The sequence below is a fragment of the Anguilla anguilla genome, chromosome 13, assembly GCF_013347855.1.
Source record: "Anguilla anguilla isolate fAngAng1 chromosome 13, fAngAng1.pri, whole genome shotgun sequence".
Taxonomy (NCBI): Eukaryota; Metazoa; Chordata; class Actinopteri; order Anguilliformes; family Anguillidae; genus Anguilla; species Anguilla anguilla.
In genome coordinates, this window is record NC_049213.1 from 25,976,823 (window position 1) to 25,997,118 (window position 20,296).

At 40.7% G+C, this 20,296-nt stretch overlaps 1 protein-coding gene across 1 annotated transcript; it reads right to left on the reverse strand.

Moving 5' to 3' along the window:
• Nucleotides 1–1,779: 1,779 nt before the first annotated feature.
• ccdc3b (coiled-coil domain containing 3b) lies at nt 1,780–15,743 on the reverse strand. Its single transcript, XM_035387093.1, has 3 exons — nt 14,756–15,743; nt 7,732–7,906; nt 1,780–3,595 (listed from the first exon to the last, which is right to left on the reverse strand). The coding sequence occupies exons 1-3, from the start codon at nt 15,109–15,111 to the stop codon at nt 3,299–3,301; spliced, it is 828 nt and encodes a 275-aa protein (XP_035242984.1). The 5' UTR covers nt 15,112–15,743; the 3' UTR covers nt 1,780–3,298.
• Nucleotides 15,744–20,296: the final 4,553 nt, after the last annotated feature.

Below are 20,296 nucleotides of genomic sequence, written 5' to 3' on the forward strand. Positions count from 1 at the left end.
TGACCTTTAATGATTTCTCTTACTCTGCTGTACTTATTCACAGCAAAGTAAGGGCTCAGTAGCTTTATTTTATGTTGGCATAGTTATACATGCCAATGATTATTAATCACATAATGCACAATGTACTACTGTACATTAAGGAAGTACAGTATTCTATTTATGCTCATATATATGCGTCTGTTCACCATGATCTGAAATGCTCTGTCAGAACCTAGAAGCCATGTAGAGATGAACTATAATAACCCTGCACTAGTCTGAACTGTTACCTTTGTGCACATTTGCATGGCTGCCTTCTTGCTTGAAAAATGATGTCCTAATTTTTGTAAGTGTCCTTGTCTTAAAATTCTTCCCTGCACATTTCCTCTTAATAAATGAAATTTGGCTCTTACAAATTAAAGCAGGATGAAAAATGGATTTGGATATCTCCCCTGCTAAGTTGCATGTGGTGGTGAAGTCCAGGCTGTCTGTTTTTGACAGTGGGAAGACTGCCCCATGAGGAACATTAAACATGTGTGCATGTCAAAGATCATCTCTTCCACAGAAGTTTCATGTGGGTCTTTCTCCTTTACTGACCGAGCAGAGGAGCACAGAACTGCTTGGAAATAATTTGGTGATGTTCTTTTCAGTTAGAAAAACATTTGGGATCACAAAAAGGGCAATTGCTTAAACACTGTAACCTTTGTATGAGGAAGTTCACAGTGTTCACAAGGCATGGCGACCTCTGTGTTCCCACTAAAAGGAATCCATCGTGTATTCAGTGAGCACAGGAACAGTAGTACCCAAGGAGAACAGCTGCTTCATTAACCATGATTCAATGCGTTTCAACATGGCCTGCACTGTGTACTGCTATTTCCCAGCTAATTTTCTCTTATGCTGCCCTCAGCACATTCATATTTGAGTAATTTCCTTAGCTTTAGGGGAAACACATCCTCTTGTACACATTGTGTATAAATACGATCAACCAAAGAGGAAGAGCAGGAAGTACTGTATATATACTGATTTTAAAATGCCAGGAACATGAACACTGACACTGGTCATCTCTGTTGCCAGTTATGCTCCACAGTACTGTGTTCAGCTTGAACTCCACTTCCTAAAATACCTGGCCTGATTCACTATTAATAATAATGACTTTAATTTTGAATATAACAAGAGGTGAAAGAGCTGGGGGGGCACTGAAAATAACCACACTCAACCTGTAATAGTACATTCATAAAGCAGACTGACTACTTTATAACAATCTCTCAGATGAGAGACCAGGCAAATCTAAACTAGAGATTAGCAGTGAGGTCATAAATGACAGCCTACATACTCTTTTTGAGGACTAATGCGGAAAGAAGCCTGTTTGCCACCAGAAAGCCAGAGGCAAGACTTTGGCTTCAAAATCTGGCATTTTTTACTGACACTGGGTGAGAGTCGCAATCTAAATGAGGATAAGGTGGGGACCCAGTGGCCTGGAACACAGATTGGATCTGCGCTGTGAGAGAGGCTTGGCCTTGGGGGTGCACTACTTCATGCTTTTGATTTGGTGTGGGACACTGGGGAAGAGTTGGACCTAGATCAGTAATCCTCAGAGACAGACAGAGCCTGTATATCTGATTGAGATTGTGTGTCTGGCAGACAGCAGGTCAGCACCACCACAGTATACAGTACCTGGTACTGACTGGGAGCCCCAGTATATTTTCACCATTTATGTTTATGAGATGACAAATTAATAATTTGAAGAATGTGGAATGTGGAAACGTGCTAATGCAGTGAGTAGAAATTCAGAATTGTACCAACCACTTGATAAAAAATGAAAGTTTATTTTTGATACTTTAATACAAAAATTCTGATTATTATGTTATGTGTTCTACTGCACTGAAAGCAATAAAAATGCACTTCATCTGCTCATACAGAAGGTCTAAAAGTGTAATAGCTTTGAAGTGCAAAATACTTTCCAAATTTGAATGACCCATCATGCATTGTAACAGTGCACATGCTGCCGTTAAATGGGAAGCTAAAAGAATAAAACAGCCAAAAATACATCACAGTGATCAGAAGCACTAGCAATTTGTTCTGAACAGAAACAGAAATAGATACAACTGTAACACGATTTATCTAATGAATAATGGTTGTGTTTTTTAATGGGTGCTCAGCACTCTGTTTTCAAACATAAAAATGTATTTCTCATGTACCATATGCATGTAAGTCAACCTCCCGCCTCAAAAAAAAAGTTTATATATATATATATATATCCCATAATATATATATTAAAAATACCTACGTAGAAATGATTTAACCCAAAAGCCTCTTTTTTGGACTTTGACATTTGAATTGTAGTGACTGTATTATGCATCAGTTCCAGTGTAAAATGTTTCCTCAGGACAGCACTTTCTTGAACAACAGCGAGTGCCTGAAAGTTGCCGTAACACTATACACAGCAGCCAAGAAGTTGCAGGTTTCAGTCTTGGCTGTGTCAGAGGAAGCTATCCCAGGGGCAAAATGTGTTGAAGAAGATGTGGCTAGCAGAGAGACATCACCTCATCGTGCTCTGAGAAATCCCTGTCAGCAAGCTCACATTTCGTCTTGGCGAGGAATTTGTGTAATGTTGCCACAGTGAAGTGATTTACTGGCCTCCACTTGAGTCTCAACACCTAAGTTCACTGAGCTAGAGGAGAGACCGGCATTGGACACCATGCAGCCATTTATGCTTGTGATACATACAAGGAAATCAGTGATGGATGACTGCAACATCCCCATCATGCATTTCTTTAATGAGAGGAAAGTTAAGTTACCAGTGTGTCAGAATAAGCTAGAGGCCTTGCTTGACACAACAATTAGAAATCACATTTTATTCTAAGCCCATAACTTCATAAAAAGCTCCTGTTACTTTCTCTATATTAACTGTGGAAGAGAGTAATGTGGATTTACAGAAATTTAAAGCACACTTCTAGAAGACATAAAATATGTATGTAACTTATGGAGTTATAGAAGTGGTTACACTGAGTGACATAATTGCAAATGCACTGGGACACTTGAGGAAGGGGACTTTATATAGGGGGGCCATATATGCTTTCTGTGTGCAAATACCTTTTTTGCAGTGCAAATTGTATCAATAATAAGGTAGAAGACAAAATGTCAATGGTACTATGGACAGACAAGTCCAGGAATCATCTCTTGGCACATAAAACAAACCTAGCTGATTTATAACTGTTTGCTGCAGATATGTGGAGCCTGTCTGCATGTTATTGCTCTACCTTTCCCAAGCTTAGCGGTGGGTCCAGCACTGTCCCTGGATTAGGCCATTCCTGTAACAGGCTCAGTTCTTCAGCGTCTTGGCAAAGGTGTTCCTGAGAGGCTTCTTCTGGTCCTGGGTGGTTTCCTGCTGTGGGTGGGGGGCCTGGTCTGGCTGTGGGAGAGCAGGGTCTTGGATGTTCTTGAGGTTCACGGTGTGCTCTTTGGTCTCACGCTTGGCCTGCCTCAGGAGTCGCTTCATGTTCTTCACCTTGTCCCGCAGGTGGTTGTTAGCCTTCTCCAGGAAGCGCACCTTCTGAGAGAGGGTCTTGACCCTCTCCTCCTCTTCAAACAGGGCCTTTTGCACTGCTGAGCACAGTAGCTACATACAGAAACAGGAAGGGGGTGGTGAATGGATACACCATTATACAAGATCAACTGTCAACAAGTGAGTTTATATGTAAAAATAACACGTATGCAAAATGTAAAACGTCTGCCAATAGGCATTTATTGAGAAAAATAAAACTTTTATCAGAGTATAATTACTTATCCTTTGATAGGCAATTACACACTGATATTCTTTGGACAAGTTGTCCCATAATGCATGGCTCTCTTTTCAGGATATACTTACTTGGAATCTTAAAAACCTTTGTGAATGAGCTTGTTTATTGATTGTCCCGTTAGTAATGACAGATTGACTGTTTTTTCTTGGTGTATATTTTTAGCAGACTGTTTACAACTTTATAAAAGTTTATAAAAGTAAGGACTTTTCTCTGACTGAGGGTTCTGTGTGTATAAAATATAATAAACAGAAAAAATGACAGGAAACATGTCTCACTCGCCTTTTCTGAAATATTTCTAAATGTGCAGACATAGATGGCATAGCAGGGTGTCGGTGGGGTGTGGGAAAATGATTGCATTCTTTAGAAAGGTAATGGGAGAGCACTTTGTGTGGAGGATCTGGCTTATGTTTTTAATTCTGTTTTAATGTTTCTTTGTGGCCATGTGTGTAAACAGCTTTTATTTCCTGAGCAATTTATCATTCCCGCTGGTTTTGATAAGCAGCAAAAACCACAAGCACAGGGGCTTAGACTAATGCACTGGAATTATGGAACCTTCCTGGGCCTGTCCAGCAACAGCACCACCTCATATTTCTTCTTAGCATGGCTGTATTTTTTTACGCAATTGCAGTTAAGTGTTTTCCTTCTAATATGCGTGCCTGTGGCCGGGGGTTACACGGGCTGTATGATTAGCGCATGAAAATCCAAAGTCAATGAGGAAATAACGAGTCAACAGCAAAAGGGTGCCTGGTAACCATGGTAACCGTTCACAGCAGCGTGCTTTGAGAACGTCCAGAGAAATGTTGTGGGCTGCCACCGCGACGCTATGATGCAAAGCCATAATCTTTTCCAGTAAAGGCCAGATCTTAATACTGCCCACAGATGATGTGGCGCACTGTAAATGCCTATTTGACCAAGCACAAATTTCCATGACAGACCTCTGTGTTTCCACATAACACAGTGTGCCATGTAGAGTTCACTGTACAAAATATTTAAATATTATACAAAATATAAAAATAAAATAATGAATTCTGTAACCATGTGCTAAGTCACTGGAAATTAAAATGCTTCTTTCATGCACTCCGTAGCGTCATGTCCTTTGTAGACAGTACAGGCATTTCACTATAACTGATCGGTATAGGCAGGTAACTGATGAACATAATAAAACAATATTGACAGAAATAAAAGGGGACAGAATTAACATGAAAAGCAATGATAAGCAATCAACTTGTACAAGTTGTCACACAGAATCCCAGTGAACATTTTTGTGGCGAAATGCTGTCTAGACGTTCAGGTGAAAACCCCAGTTATATTTAGTTGAAAAGTGAAAGTTTTCTAGCTGACTAGGATGTATCCAGGGTATATCCAGGTAAAACATGAGCTATATTGGGGTTAACCTTGTCCGTTTATGTCAAAATGTCTCTCAACCTAGATTTCCACCCCTCTAGACATCTAGATTCCGACTGCTCGCTGGTATGTGCGACAGTTAACTGAAGGTTCTGCGGAAAGTGTGTGCTGTAAGTGGAGCAGACAACTGAAGGGGCCTTTAGAATGTGTGAGGGACCTTCACCTAACAGATGTGGCAGCATCTCATCTTATTGGTTCTGTCTCATCTCGTTGTTCCTGTCTCTGTGCTTTTATATAACAGAACAAGCACCCTTATTAACTACATTCTCAGTTAATTAGCTCTGAACATTCTGTGGCTTTCTGTGCTAACCATGAACATATCTATCCCAAAGATACTGGAGCTGCATTTCTAATCCGAGGGACATGCATGCAGTGCTAGAGAGTTGCAAATCCCATACAACAGGAAAAAGATGAGCAGAGTACATATTCTATATACTGGAGATACATGTCTCACGTTAGATTTCAGATGCTTGCAAGGCAACCCCCCATTTATGGAAAAAACCAATACAAATGAGGTTTGACAGACATATGAGGGTTTCCCTTGAAGTGTAGCAGATCACTTACATATCCAGGCTAGCCCGGTAAAAAACTTTAAGGTTGACTTTAAGGTACACACATCACCATTTTCGTATGTAAATGCAATTATGTTGCACATGTAAAACTGATGTCATCGCATGATAAATGCATTTATAACGTTTCCCATTCTGTTGCAGTAATTATGAGCATGTTCTCCAGCTGTCCAGGGGTTGAACTTGAGTACGCCATTGAGCTCTAGGTAAGGGTTCTGCTGCCATGGAGCTGCATTACCTCTGATTAAATCTTTGAAAATAAATGCAGTCATTTATGTAAATGCAAACCTTTCTGGTCCTATTACCATGAGAGTTCTTTCATGTGCAGTCAACCTTTGATTGGAAGCAGAAGCTGACATTACTGAGCGTTACTGAGTGAGCAAAGCAAAAATAGGCAGCTGATTTTGTTTATTTCAACACAAATACATACGTCCAAGGCATGGACTCCAGTGTTGACAATGCAATAGGACACTCGGCCTTTAAAGTGAACCATGATAAATGCAGCTACATACTGACCTCACAGAACTGTACTGAAGCGTACCAAGAGGTCAGAAGCATATTCACAAGTGATCCAAAATCAAGGTATGTCATTTACATTATGCACATGTATACTGTGAGCATGGTATGAATTATACAAAAATGCTTTAGCTAATTAGTGCTTTGGAGATGCAAACTGTTCTTGATTTCCTACTCTGTATGTTCTAGAGAAACAAGACCCCAACCACTAACCCGAAAAGGAAACACTTAAAATGAACAACACTGAACTAGGCCAATGACAACCACCCAGTACCCTAAACCAGAAAAAATGATCAACACCCACAACCTAACACTATGGCAATTAACAGCACAGGACACTAAACGCTATCCACATGGACAAATACCAGCATATATAACCCTGCAACACAGAAGTGACAAGTACATGAAACTACATCAGTACTTCTGTAAAATTATTACCATCTGGGATACTATAGTAAAATAATAACCTCCACCGTTACCTTATAATGTACAGCAACAAAGCCTACCCAGAGCCTAAAGTACAGAAGTGACCCCAGGACATACCTATGCAGTATCTGAAAATATTAATATAAACTCTGCAGTAGATAAACAACAACCCACAATGTGTATCTGTTTCATGTTGAAAGGTGAGTTTGGAAGGCATGGGGAATCACCAGTACTTCAGAACACCCCTTAAGCACTGCCTCTCCACTGACTAGCATCCATATCCTGGTCTAAAAACCAACCAAAAAAAAGCACTGGTCAATGGAGTTCTCTCCCTGCCAAATAGTTTCAGACCTTTTAGCCACCCAAATTCCTAATGTCCGAAGCCAATAAGAACACATTACAGTACGTGCGTGTAAAGTTTCTAAACAGCCTTTTGAAGACTGTGGTTTTCTTAAATGAAAGCCACCTTCGGTGGAATGTTCTTTTATGGTGGGCCGTGATAGCTAGAACACAGCTGGAGTTTCAATCGTGATCCATCTCATGATAACAGACCAGATTGAGAATAATAGATTGCCTGATTGAGAATAATAGAGGTCTCACCAGGTGTGCATAGCAACATGCCTCACCACCCCTCCTAAACCCCCCCCAAACCCCCTACCCTGGCCACACACAGGTAGCTGAAAATAAACCCTAAATGAAAGTCCTCTCGCAGGTCCTTATGTCTATAGAGGGAGGTCTAGATCAAGGTGTGATATGTCAGTTTGAGGGAAACCATGCAGAACTAAACAAAGCTGTGAATATAAATAGCCTATTTGTTATACTGCACTCCATTCCCTGTCTGTGTGCTCTTGCTTCCACATCACCCATGGGAAGGCCAGAGAACTGGCCGCATTTATTTATTTATTTATTTATTTATTTATTTATTTATTTAGTTATTTATTTATATTTGCTACAGAATTAATTATTCAGCTACAGACACTCACAGACCTCTGGTTGTAAATGTCTGTAGGGGTGGTTCTGTTTGGGTGGGCGGGTCTTACCCGGCTGTCCTCCTGGGCCTCCCACTCTGGGCTGTATGTGTGCACCTGGGTTCCTGGTGTGCAGTTGGAAAACTGGAAGAGGCTGGAAAACATGCGGTGGTTCTCTGGCGTGTCGGGAAAGATGGGGTCCTGGAAATTCACACCATGAGGGATGATGTTGTAGTTCTCGTCCATCCTGGAGAATGAGCAGGAATCATTGTGTTACCAAATAGCTGAGTCTTCAGTGTGTTTATAATACCTTTTCATTTAAATATTTTTTCAATTTATTTTGATTAAACCATAGAGGGTCAAGCCAAAAGGCAGCAACATGCATTTTGTATGAGACAACAATGTTTCTTAATCTCCTGCTGACATTAAGATGCAATTAAAATTTTAGTTAAAATGAGATTAAGATACCTTTATGTACACAATGATTAGAGAACATCCTACCGCCATCTGCAGATGCAATAAATGTAATGATATGAGTTCATGAAAAAACCATAAAGAGGTAATACACAAAAAATGTGCAGGAAATAAAACAGCAAATTCCAGCAAACTTGCACTTACAACTTTTCTAAACAATTTCTTTACAATCTTTTGCTTATTCCTAGCAGAACAGTGACATACCAAATAGGTAAGGGGAAAACGAAATCAGAATGGACCTGCCTATTTCAGGGCCCATGGCCAGTGGCAATGTTTCCGAAATTATTTGGAAATGGCACCTTTCTGTGAATTTAAACCTTGGCTCCACTTTCTCCTCTCTCTACAGAGTCCAGGGTCATTCTGTTCCTGTCACTCACATCATTGCTCCCTGATTCCCACAGTCCCCTCAAATGCTTCCCATGAACAGGGTAATGAATGGAGGTTTATCAAGGTTTCAGGGTGGCAGGAGAAATATTAATACTAACACCATGGTTACGCTGGAACAATAGGAGAAAGGGGGAAGCTCATTTCATCTATCTCTCATTAAGAGCCACCCTCTTTCATTCCCTCTGTGCTTTGGCTGACTGCCCAAGCCCGGCCCTTGGAAGTCAGGTTTTTTATTTATTTCTCAGCTCCATGATAGTTGACAAGTCTGACATGAATGCTGAATGCTAGACTTGAATGAATTCCCTTAAACTTGACAAGCAGGAATTCCTTTTGGGTTGTTCCACCCTGAAAATACATCTGACAAATTAACAGAAGGCTAATTCCCAGCTCATTCTCTCTACTTTTATCCCTCCTGTCCCTCGGCAAGACATTTCTGATTGCCACTCTATTGCCTCCCTTTGTTGGCTTTTTATTGTAAATTATTGTTATTGCAGTTTTATAATAGACTAATATGCATTTTAATGTCTTTTTAAATGCTATATAAAGATATAAAGCACTTTGAGTTATATGACAAGGTGCTATTTAAATCAAAAGTATTATTATTATTATTATTATTATTATTATTATTGGCCACTGGCCTCCTCTGCATGTGTAATCAATGTTACAGAAATGAAATGACACTAATTCAGGCAGATAATCCACAAGATTTATATGCACCAGATAGTATTAGCTAAGATAATATCAGTTTATCATCTCTACTGAAAATCATCTGAAGCCAAGTTCTCAATGCTTTCCAGCTGATACATATGGCAGTGAATTTATAGAGTATTTATAGACCTTAGTAAATTGCTGAGCTTCTCTTGGTGTCCCTGCATCAAAGTACTTATATATAGGTAAGCAATTTGAAAATGACTTGCTGACTTATTTCTTTTTTTTCTTTTCTTTTTTTTTCTGGGCAATCAGTGTTGTATGTATCAATGTATGGAAAAAAAAAATTAAATAAAAAAGAAAAAGAAAATTACTTGCTGTGTGTGAGTGTGTGTGTCTGTGTGTACATGCATGTGTGTGTGTTGGGCGAGCTGGGGGTGCCCCTTCTTTACAATTTCCCATCACACCTGGAACCAATTAGTAGTGTGAGTGTTGACTTTGGAACCTGACAGTACAGAGCCAATCCACCTGACTACCATAATTTTTCCCTTGAAAGACATCAAATTAATGTATTTTTCCTGTTCTGTTGTGCCCTGAGGTCCATTGCTGGCCCGTCTTAAAATAACAAGTATATTTTCTCCAACCCACACATATTAGCATTAACAAGCTGTATACCATGTAAGAAAGTCAGTGTGCTGGCCAATATTAATTGTGTAGAATGTGGTGTAGGAGCATTGACACAGGGGGTGGGCTATGTGTGTGTATGAAGAATGTATATGTGTAGGTGAGTATGTTAGTGAGCAAGGTGTGTTTGTTTCAGAAGTGTGCATGTGTGTGTGTGTGTGTGTGTCTAATAGGCTACACAGCCACACTGCCAAAAGTTGACCAGGAAAGTAAGCAGGGGTGCAGAGAGGGTAGTGTTGAGTGCAAAGTGTAAACCCTGAAAGTGGGTGAGTGGATTTGCACAACAATAATGAATGGCTGTTTTTTCCGGCTTCTGCCAACTGGCAGATGCATTATTATTTATTTAGCAGACACCCCTTCCCAGGGAGATTCTGCTAGGCTTTTCATTTTCCAGTTAAGTGCCTTGTTGACAGGTACAGCTACAACAGTGCCCCACCTGGGAAATAAAACCCTCTTTTGGCCCAGATACTTAACTGCTGCACTATGCTGCCACTTGACAAGATCCAGCTAAAGAGGAGAAGGTGATCTGGCAGTCGGGTGCAAAAAGTGGGACAAGGGAACACTCCAATGCCTTTGCAGCTTTTTCAAGCCGGTCCCTGAAACCATGTCCACCCCGAGCACACAACACACAATCAGCCAGAGATTTTAATTGAATCCAGGCCCCCTTAGAGGAAAACAGATCATTTCTCCTGACATGTATTGTTGTTGCATTATTACATGCAGCAAATTCAAGGCCTTAAGAGATTCCTGCATGCGCTGTGTGTCCATGCAACCTGGGGTGCCTGACATTTCACTGTGCCTCACACAGCAGGGATGTAAAACTCATTAGCCAATCACATTGGCTCCAAAGTGTATTTTTGACCACAAGTAATAATATGTACATTTTTAGTAGGTGATACTTTCACTGTCCATCCTACATGTCCCATTACACAAAATACGATTAGGATTTTGTCTTTGCCAGTGGACTTCCACATTTTCCTGACTTCTTTTTTATTTCTTTTCTTTTTTTTGCTACCGTTTACTTTATTCTTTTCAGTTTATGGTGAAAACATAACTTTGATCAAGAGAGCTAGCATATATATGCAGTGAAATTGAGATTGAAATTTGATGAATCTGGAGTTAAATCTCAATATATATAATTTCTTCAATTTGCATCAGGGGTTAAATACATAAATAAATACATAATGGAACTGTGAAATTTTGTAAATACCAAAATGGGTTGAACCCTAACAAATTATCTGTGAATTAGCGGTTTGGACAAATCACAATGAAGCATTCAGTCGGCTCATAGTAGGTTCTCAATATTGCTCCATCCATTTTGGAGTTAAAGAAGCCTCACTTTCCCATGCTGTGAAGAGGTTTTGTGTGTTCTGGGGAAACGATGGTCTCCAAAATTTCACAATGGAATACCTGTCCATGTCCCCTAAGACTTTCTAGCTTCATGAGCCGAACAAACTGTAAGGCACTCAGCCCCACTTGAAAACTCAAAGGCTTTTCTGAAAATCTCTTGATGCCTGTATGGATACTGTTTAGACAAAGACATATTGCTTTACTTAAAGTTTCCACAGCAGTTTTTTTAAAGTTCTTTATTGGATGATTTGACTATGTCCACCCAAACTGGAACCAGATGGCTGCTTGGGTCACGGTTCATGGTTCTTGTACAGCCAAAATAGAGGGAGGGGAAAAACCTGCAACCACCAGAAAGTGCAAATTCCTCCATTTCACCCATGCTCATGGAGAAAGACCTCCCTCCTCATGGTGTAGTGGCAAAGCTCTAGAACATGTCGGAACATGTCAACCTGACAATACATGGACTGCAGCTGGCACCAAAACACAATGCTGACTATACACTAAACTACTGTGTCTATCTGTAAGTCCTACTCTGTCCTCCAATCTGTGAGGCCCACTGAAAGAGAGTGGTTTCATGATGTGGCATAGTGATTGCGTCGCAAGGCAAATTATAACCAGAAAGTTGTATGTTCAATTTCTACAGTGAGGCGTTGCCATCACACTATTGAGCAAGATTCTTACACAGAATGGCTTCAATATTATATCTAACTAAGGGATCTCTTAGCATATGAATAATATACTAAGCGACTTGTGTGAACAGCTAACTAAAATGGTCCTTCCCCAATGCTGACTGAATGAGCATGCCCGTGCCCAAGTGTTTGACGAAGAGCCTAAAACTTTCCACATATAAAACGTGTAATAACATAAATTTACTCGTAAAGGTATTTACTTGTATAGTACAGGTCAGGACTTTTAGCATTGGCATATAGAACGAAAATGTACAGGTTTCCATGCTAAATACTTATGTGCCCTGTCTTGAGTCTTCTCACATTTATGATTAATGTGAGAGTTTTTTCCCAGCTGCGCATTTTTGGAACATGATCTAGACTGGCGTTCCTTCCTTTGCTGTGGGATTTTCACAGGAAATGGGAACCATAAGAGACCCCCATAGAAACCGTTTGGCACTAACTCTGCTGATTCAGCACAACAGAGACAGGCAACCCCACAAGACATGAGGGAGCAAAGACTGCTGGAAGGCAAGGCTTCTTGTGATCTGTTTATGAGACAAGGATTTGAGAAACTCAGCGACTGTGGGACAGGGCCTGACTTAAACCTCACTCATTAGCAACATCTCTTCCAGCTGCTTGTAATATTTAGTCATTCTACAAGAAGAAAGAAAGTTCTTTTGTTCATGAAATTTTTTGTTTAATCTTATTCTGTGATGCATTATGCTTGTCGCAGATTATATTAACATCACGGAGGTTACATGGATTATACCAGCAACTGCAGTCTGCCAGCTATGAAATTAGTCTCAGGTTTGGGTTGTTTACTTCCCACACAAAGCTAACAATAATTTGCCAGCACGATAACTCTTTGTAGTGCTTGCACCTTGTGCTGTTTAAAGCATACCCAAAAGTAACTAGCTGAAAGCAAACAAAAATGTTTGAATTAGTTAGCAATAGGAATGCTCTCGCCCAGCAGGTGAATCCAGCTCTACGTTTCAGACAATGCTTTCCAGGGACGTCTCTGTGGAAGCCCCTTACATCATCACCTATTCCTCCCTTGTCATTCAAGCAGCATTTGTTTCAACATGGAGACGCAGGGTGCTGATGCTGACAGCATGGGTCCTGTTGAACAAGAGTCTTCAAAAACAAAGCGCAGACATCCAGCTATGCAGCCCTTCGCCAACATAGACTTCCCCGACTATCTGTACATGCTGAGGTTATTTTTTTTGGCACGGATATCACCATGTGTGGCTATGGAGTAAATGTAAATATTCTTTCCACTGGAATGCCAGTGAAGGATTTGCGGAGGCTGGTGTGGTGTATTTGTTTGAGAATTTAAAAAAAGGTATATAATTTATCAGAGATCACGTATAAATATAAGCTGAACCGTATTAAATATTTGTGGGAATATATCCTCTAGTTGTTTTCTGGCAGTTGTAAAGGATACAAACATTACCCTGCGCCCTCACTGCGTGCTGATCAGAGACTGAACCCCTGGTTCAATGGTTGCCTTTGGGCACTTGGGCAGGAATTTTAGTCAACAGGAAAGTAGCAGATGATTTTCATTGTTAGTTCCCTGACACTCGCAGTGGGAGATGCATATAAACCTGTCCTGTAAAGGAATCAAGCCATTCTTGCAAGGAGGTGAAGGAAGCACTGTGCTGCATCTGGAGGCTTCAGGCTTTCTAGACTTGCTCCGTATGAATCTGTCACAGCTGTCTAGTCAGTTCAGCTCTGAATGGGCCTAGCTACTCTGTAAGGTTGTCCAAAGGGTAACTCCAAAACATGATGAAACTGATGCTCTGGCTTCTCTTGCTTCCACGACGGCGGCTCCCAGATCCAGACCTGCCTTAGTGACCTGGGCTGTGCCCTTTCCACACACAACTAACTGTCCAGACTGAAAGAAGAATATATTTGTGCAGGACTGTGTTTCACTGGTTGAAGCCATTTCCATTGTCCAATGAATCTCTGGGCTCAAATGCAGATCTCCTTTTATGCAAGATTTTATGCAAGATGTGTGGCCCTTGTATACTGTCCTGGATAATGGAGACCTCTACTTAAATAAATTATATAATAACACACATGAGTAACCAAGGCCACCTGTAAGAGAATCTCGTGCACCGACACCTTTTCTGTATCCCTCATGTACTGGCAAATTCTGCACATGCAGACACACGCAGACAGGCATGCACACACACACACACACACACACACACACAGACAGAGGATATTTTGGTTACTCCCACCCCTTGACCACAATTTTGGTCTGCAGCTTTCTGTTTTCCCCTGAAAATGTCCATAGGGATCAGACCTCTCAAGTCACTCTTTAATAATACTAAAAAAATATGCTTTTTCTAGATTTATATTTAAGCCTCAGGAGCAGGACTTAAAAAGGAAAAAAGCGGAGGCTAGAGCTTGCGATAAAATAGAAATAGCAATATTAAAGCTGAACATAAAAAAAAGGCTTGCTTCATCGGTTTAATACTGAGAACAACATCACATAAAGTAAATAAAAACAAAATGCCGAGCAATGCCTGGTGGGCAAAAAAGATGTCATGCAGACCTCCTCAAAGGGAAAATACAACTTTAAATAGAATTATATCCGATCTGCATACAAAATTATGACGTGGAATGTTGTCAGAAAGTTACCTTCCCACCCTAGTATTCGCTGTTTACGAAAATGTTCTGATCGGCACTGCAACTAAAGTTCGCATCACTCCGACACTGTTGCCTGAGTGACAGCTTTCTCATATGCAATTTTGCAAACAATCTATACTCACAGCAATACATGACATTATAGGACTTATGCATTTACAGCAGACAGCGCTGCCCACTGCTGCACATTAATTAAAGGAATCAGTCACCATGCACACGGTGCTCTGTCTTACCGCAAGAAGAAATAGTAAGCATTGTTCTCAATGACGCTGTACGAGTAGCAGGGAAAGTACCCCAGCCCGGTAACGTTAAACCTGGAACCAGCGGGCACCTCCAGCATGCTTCCCCATGCCTGGTCGCACAGCAGCTCGATCTCTGCTGAGAAGAAAAGGTCCGTTTCGTACTGCCAGGGCAGGTAGTTGTACGCGCTGTATGAGTCCTTGTGGAGCGCCAGAACCTTAGCGAAAACGATGATCTCCGCGAGTTCTGCTCTGCACGCTTCAGTCTGGGGTCTCCAGTCGTGGGGAAGCTGGCACCCCCAAATTCCACTCAAACAGGTCGCCAGAATCAGTGCATAAACAGCGCCCATGTTGAACAGTGTAGTATATTATAGTGAATAAAGGTATGCAAAATGTAAGAACTTTCGTGGGTGAACATATGTTGACTCAAATGCGCAAACTTAGCTGAACATAAACGAAAAAATAAAAATAACATCCAATCAGCAGTGGCGAAATGTCGATGTTCTACTGCTGTTTGAAATAAAACACTCAAAATGATTCGTCATGCATCTTAAACAATGTCCCACAAATCCTGACTTAGTTGTATCTGGGTACTTTTGCGGTCCACCTTCATTCTCCCACAGTGTCCCTACGCGGCTCCACTATATCGCTCAGTCTGAATATGAAGCGCACTGGCATTTGCCCGAATAGGAGCGTGGCGCAGGATTGTTTGACTGTTCAGGCACAACTTGAAACCCAACACGGGTAGTATTTTGTTCTGTTTGCCTTGTATTTTATGCTCGTGCTTGCTAGCCTCTCGACCGGTCTATCGAAGACCGTTTTCAAAACTACACCCCGCAGCCCCGTTAACTGCTGTCCCAACCTGTCCAGTGCCTTAATATCGCGCTTTTTATTTATCCTTCAATTGCCCATACGAGCTACCAACAAGCTTTAGAGACACGGTAGAAAATAACAGCTTTGTACTAGGAACACCTTTATGTTGCATGCATCTCTAAGCTTGGAAAAAATATTTGTTTTCTAGTTGTCAAAGTGACAAACCCTCACATGTTCAGAGCAAGTTAGAGGTGGGTCGTAAAGTACGACCGCTTGGGTAACCACATCAAAGCGATATAACTTTTTTCAAACAAATCATGTTTTTGTTGTAAGGGGGAAACACATCTATTATTGTACCGAATATTGTCGTGTGTGTGTGTGTGTGTGTGCACCAAATATCTTCCCGGCACCATATAATAATAATAATAATAATAATAATAATAATAATAATAATAATAATAATATATATTTTTTGTTTTACATATAAATGAACAAAATGAATGACACTGCTGCAGATGCAGTGATCTTGTTATCCTATGCTTTTGTGAACACGGTTATAATTATAATTTATTCATATATTCATTGTGCTGAGCTAGTGCTGAACTAGCTATAGTTGCTCCAAAGTTTTATTTATTTATTTTTTCATATGTGATATTTCTACATTCTAAGGAGCTGTTAAAATATTGTCTTACTCCCTTGGAACAAAATCTGTCTTTTCTCCATGTACTAGCACATGATGTTAGATACATTCTTTCGGTGAAGTAGAATCTACATTTTTCCACCTTCCACCTTTTTTAAAGATCTATGAAAGCAATCGCTGCTGAACATATAAGGATATGTACATGGTCTTTCAAAACTGTGCTGTTGGTGAGACATGCTACAGCTGTCTGAAAAAGATACCAAGTTGCTCACACATGCATGAGTCATCAGGGACACCTCTAGTTCCTCATGCACCTGTCTCATGTCCCCTCAATGTCATATATGGACATAGATCCCTGGGTGGAGAGAAGGCATCAAATAGTATCATTGTGTATTTCGTGGCACTGTTGGTGTCCCCTTCAAAAAATCCTAAAGAAAATTTCCTTTGTTGTTCCCACAAACTAGAAATGTGATCTATGTCCTTACTGTCATATGTATTTTCTGTGAAGGAAAGAATTAGTGATCTGTGAAAAAGCCCATTTTGAAAGCCCTTGGTCTTGATTTTCCAGACATCTTTGACATGTGACCTGCTACAGATTGATACACCCACCCCATATTATTCTAAAATGGTCTAATGTGAGGGTTTGCATTGGTGGAAACACTGCCATTGACCCATGGCAAGTGTCCTGCATTGTGTGTGAGGCAAACTCATTTGGATCCAGATCTCATGTATTTGAAGGTGGATTGTTTTGATTTGTAATTCAGGCTCATGTTCATGTCAAAGTGCAACTGGAGTGATGTAAGGCTGAAGTCTGAGCCAAATTCCCCTTCCCCCAACGGCTACCCTCCATATCACCTCCCCCACCCACTACCACACTGGCCCCAGATATGCATGCAGACTCCCACAAGTTCTCTTTACTGTGAAATTCACCAGTTGGAATGCACAACTAACCCAACTGGGGCAGGGTGATTATACTGTAGGTGGCCCATGGGACACCCTGCCGCAGGCAAAACTGGCATGGTGCAGATTCAGAGAGTCTAGAGAGCAAATGCTTTGGCTGGATTTGTCACATAGGAGGGCCTTGTAGTGTAATTACACTGAGATGAATGGGTACCTCTCCTAGCATGCCCCTGGTTCACTCTGAGGCAACATGGGCCTCCTATCAGCTGTTACCCCGACCTCCCCAGTTGATCATTTCCAGCACTGCAGCCTGGTAAGAAAATACAGGCCCCAGGTTAGATCCCAGTGAGCAAAAGCCGGAATCTAAACACCTAGAGAGGTGGAAATCTAGTTTGAGAGACCTTTTGACATAAACGGACATGGTTAACCCCGATATAAATCATGTTTTACCCGGATATAGCCTGGCTACATCCCAGTCGGTCAGAAAACTTACACTCTTCAGCTGAGTTTTCACCTGAACGCCTAGACAACATTTTGCAGACTTTTCGCTGACTTTCTACCACAAACCTGTTCACTGAGATACTGTAAACAACAGGTTGGTACAATAAGGCATCCTGTGGCAAGGGGGAGTTTCTTGGCAGTGATGAAAAACGAGCCCCTATCTCCCACCCTGCACTGCAGTCACATTACCACACTAATACTGCGCCTCTTAAAAACTGAATGTACTACAACCAAGCTCTTCTTAGTGCTGCCGATGTGGCCTATTTATTTTTACTGCACTATACATTTTCACCTGTCAACCCGCCAAACCAAACAAAGTGGTTATTCATAAGCTGAAAACAAATTTATACTGTATGTAACTAGACCTGTGGAAATAAATGAAAACTAGTGAAATGCAATGAAACCACGGTAGGACTCAGACAGTCAATGTACAATTACATAACAACTAAATTATTTCCAGTGAGACTATATGAAAATATGAACATTTTCTTGTCTGATTGAAGGGATGGTCCAGTGATTACAGCTGGGTATTACAAATTGGGGTGAGAAATGGCAGAATGAAACCTTGGAAAGCAGAATTCCCTCACCGAAAGGGTATCATTTAAAGAATCATCTGGTGAAGCACTTCTTAAATAGGGAAAAGTGGCTGTTAACAATGGTCCAAATTATAGGACAATCAAATCCTCTGGGGGATGTCCTAGGGACTGGGCTTCTAGCATGTGACTTCATTTCAAGCTGTCTGCATTATACCACATGGAAATGGCCTTCCTGTCCAGGTTAAGAATCACCCCCAAGGTGAGGGAGGAATGCCTCCCCCCCCCCCCCCCCCCCCCCCCCGCCCCCCATCCCCCCTTTAGGGGTATTTCACTGCTTGTGCTTTAACTGCAGGCCCAACCGGGGTTGACCATGAGGAAAGTTCACACACTCTACTCACTCTAGAGAATTTGTGACTATTTCAGCATGTCTGGTCAAATTATGGCAGGCAATATATACAATTCTGCTGGCTAATACGATTCATAAAAGGGCCACTGAACTGAGTGACATTCTACAAGCTTTCCATTGGCTCGATTATTGGGTAGGTCAATACTGAATAGCAACTCTCTTTCTATAGAACAAGAGTGATATACACATTGTTGTATACTGCAGATGTTAAGCGCATATGCTATGCTAATGGCCTGAGGGCAGCATTAAAGCATTAAATGCTCTGTTATTATGCAGGATCTGTATTTTCAAAGTGCATGACTTCGATTAATTCTCTGGCTTTTTATTGTTGACTTTGTAAAATGGGCAGCAGTCCTTCTTCTCTCACGGTCAAGCTCTGTGCTTGTTGGATTATTTTTTGTCGCTGGATGTTAAATAAGCACATAGATTCCTGTCGCTCACATTGTGTGCGTACCCCGGTGTCTGATGTCCCTAAACACAATGGTGGCTGATGCACCAGCAGCGTCCCAATGGCTTTGATCATCCAGGCAATTCATTCTGTTTAATCACCAGCTACAGCTCCTGGAGAACTGCATGATTGAAGTCCAGTATTTCTGTTACAGGAAAAATAAATTCACTCATTTTTAGAACTGCAGCGGTTGATGTTCCCTGTAGTTGAATATCCCTTTGGCTTACAGTGAAATATATTTCCCTTTATGGATATAATTAGAGGTCGGAAATAATGCCTTAAAGCAGAATTCCATTTCACTCCGGTCAAGTGTGACAACATTACAGGGGATTCTATTTCATGAGATGAGATTCAAAGCTACTGTTATGATGAAATCAGTCTCACCTTTCTTGTTGGATAAACATACATTTTCTATGTGCTGGTTGCATTTTTTGTGAAATTTAAGACTAGGTGACCAAAAATACCAGGTTAGTCATCGTGCTGGATTTATTGAAGAGCTTTTCTGCCCTCTTGAGGTAATAATGTTGAACAACCAGTAAAAATCCTTCAGTTGGGTTTAATACGTCCTCTATATTTGTGGGCAAGTATGCAATTGACACAGAAAACAATTATAGCCTGTATGAATATGAAATTTATTTCGAGTCACGGTCATTGCCTTATTTTTAAGGGATTCAAGGAAGGTGTGAAGATTCAAATTTGAAGACGAGTTCATAATATATTAATTATATTATTTGCTCAATACCTTGAAGGACAATGTTGCAGGTGAACATGAGATTAGAACAGCAATTAATATAATTTTATATATGAGTAAGTGTGTATAAGTGTATATTACATAGAAGTCAGTGGGAAAAGTCGCAGTCTGTACAATGAAAGAGGAGACAGCTGCTTTAGCAATATACTTAATCTGCATTGGTTAGTAGTTATACAGAACAATAAAAGTGAAATTCATAACAATCTAAGCTAAGTAAGGTAGGTATTAATTGAAGAAAATATTTTCATTGTGTAGAATTTTAGTTTTCTCATATATCATCTGCTTCTTGCACCGTAAAAAATGTCTTATTTAATTTGGACAGCAGGTGCTGCTGTGGGACAGCAGGATTGGAACAGCACACCCTGGTAGAAATCTTGTATAGCATTTTGTTTGTTTAGTAGCTTTTAGATATTGTGAAAAAACAAACAAAAATGAGTGGCGCGCATGGAATGCACAAAGCAAGTTCTGTCAAGAAACTCAAAATTGCAGCCGACCAATCGGTCGGCCCCAATCAACCAGATACTCATGCATTTTCACAAT

Bases quoted from the DNA above. Each gene is read 5' to 3' on its own strand.
- ccdc3b (XM_035387093.1), bottom strand. From the start codon at position 15,111: ATGGGCGCTGTTTATGCACTGATTCTGGCGACCTGTTTGAGTGGAATT. The intron at 7,907-14,755 runs GTAAGACAGAGC...CTCATTCTCCAG, and splicing joins GCTTACTATTTCTTCTTGCG to GATGGACGAGAACTACAACA. The intron at 3,596-7,731 runs GTAAGACCCGCC...TTCTGTATGTAG, and splicing joins AGGCCCAGGAGGACAGCCGG to CTACTGTGCTCAGCAGTGCA.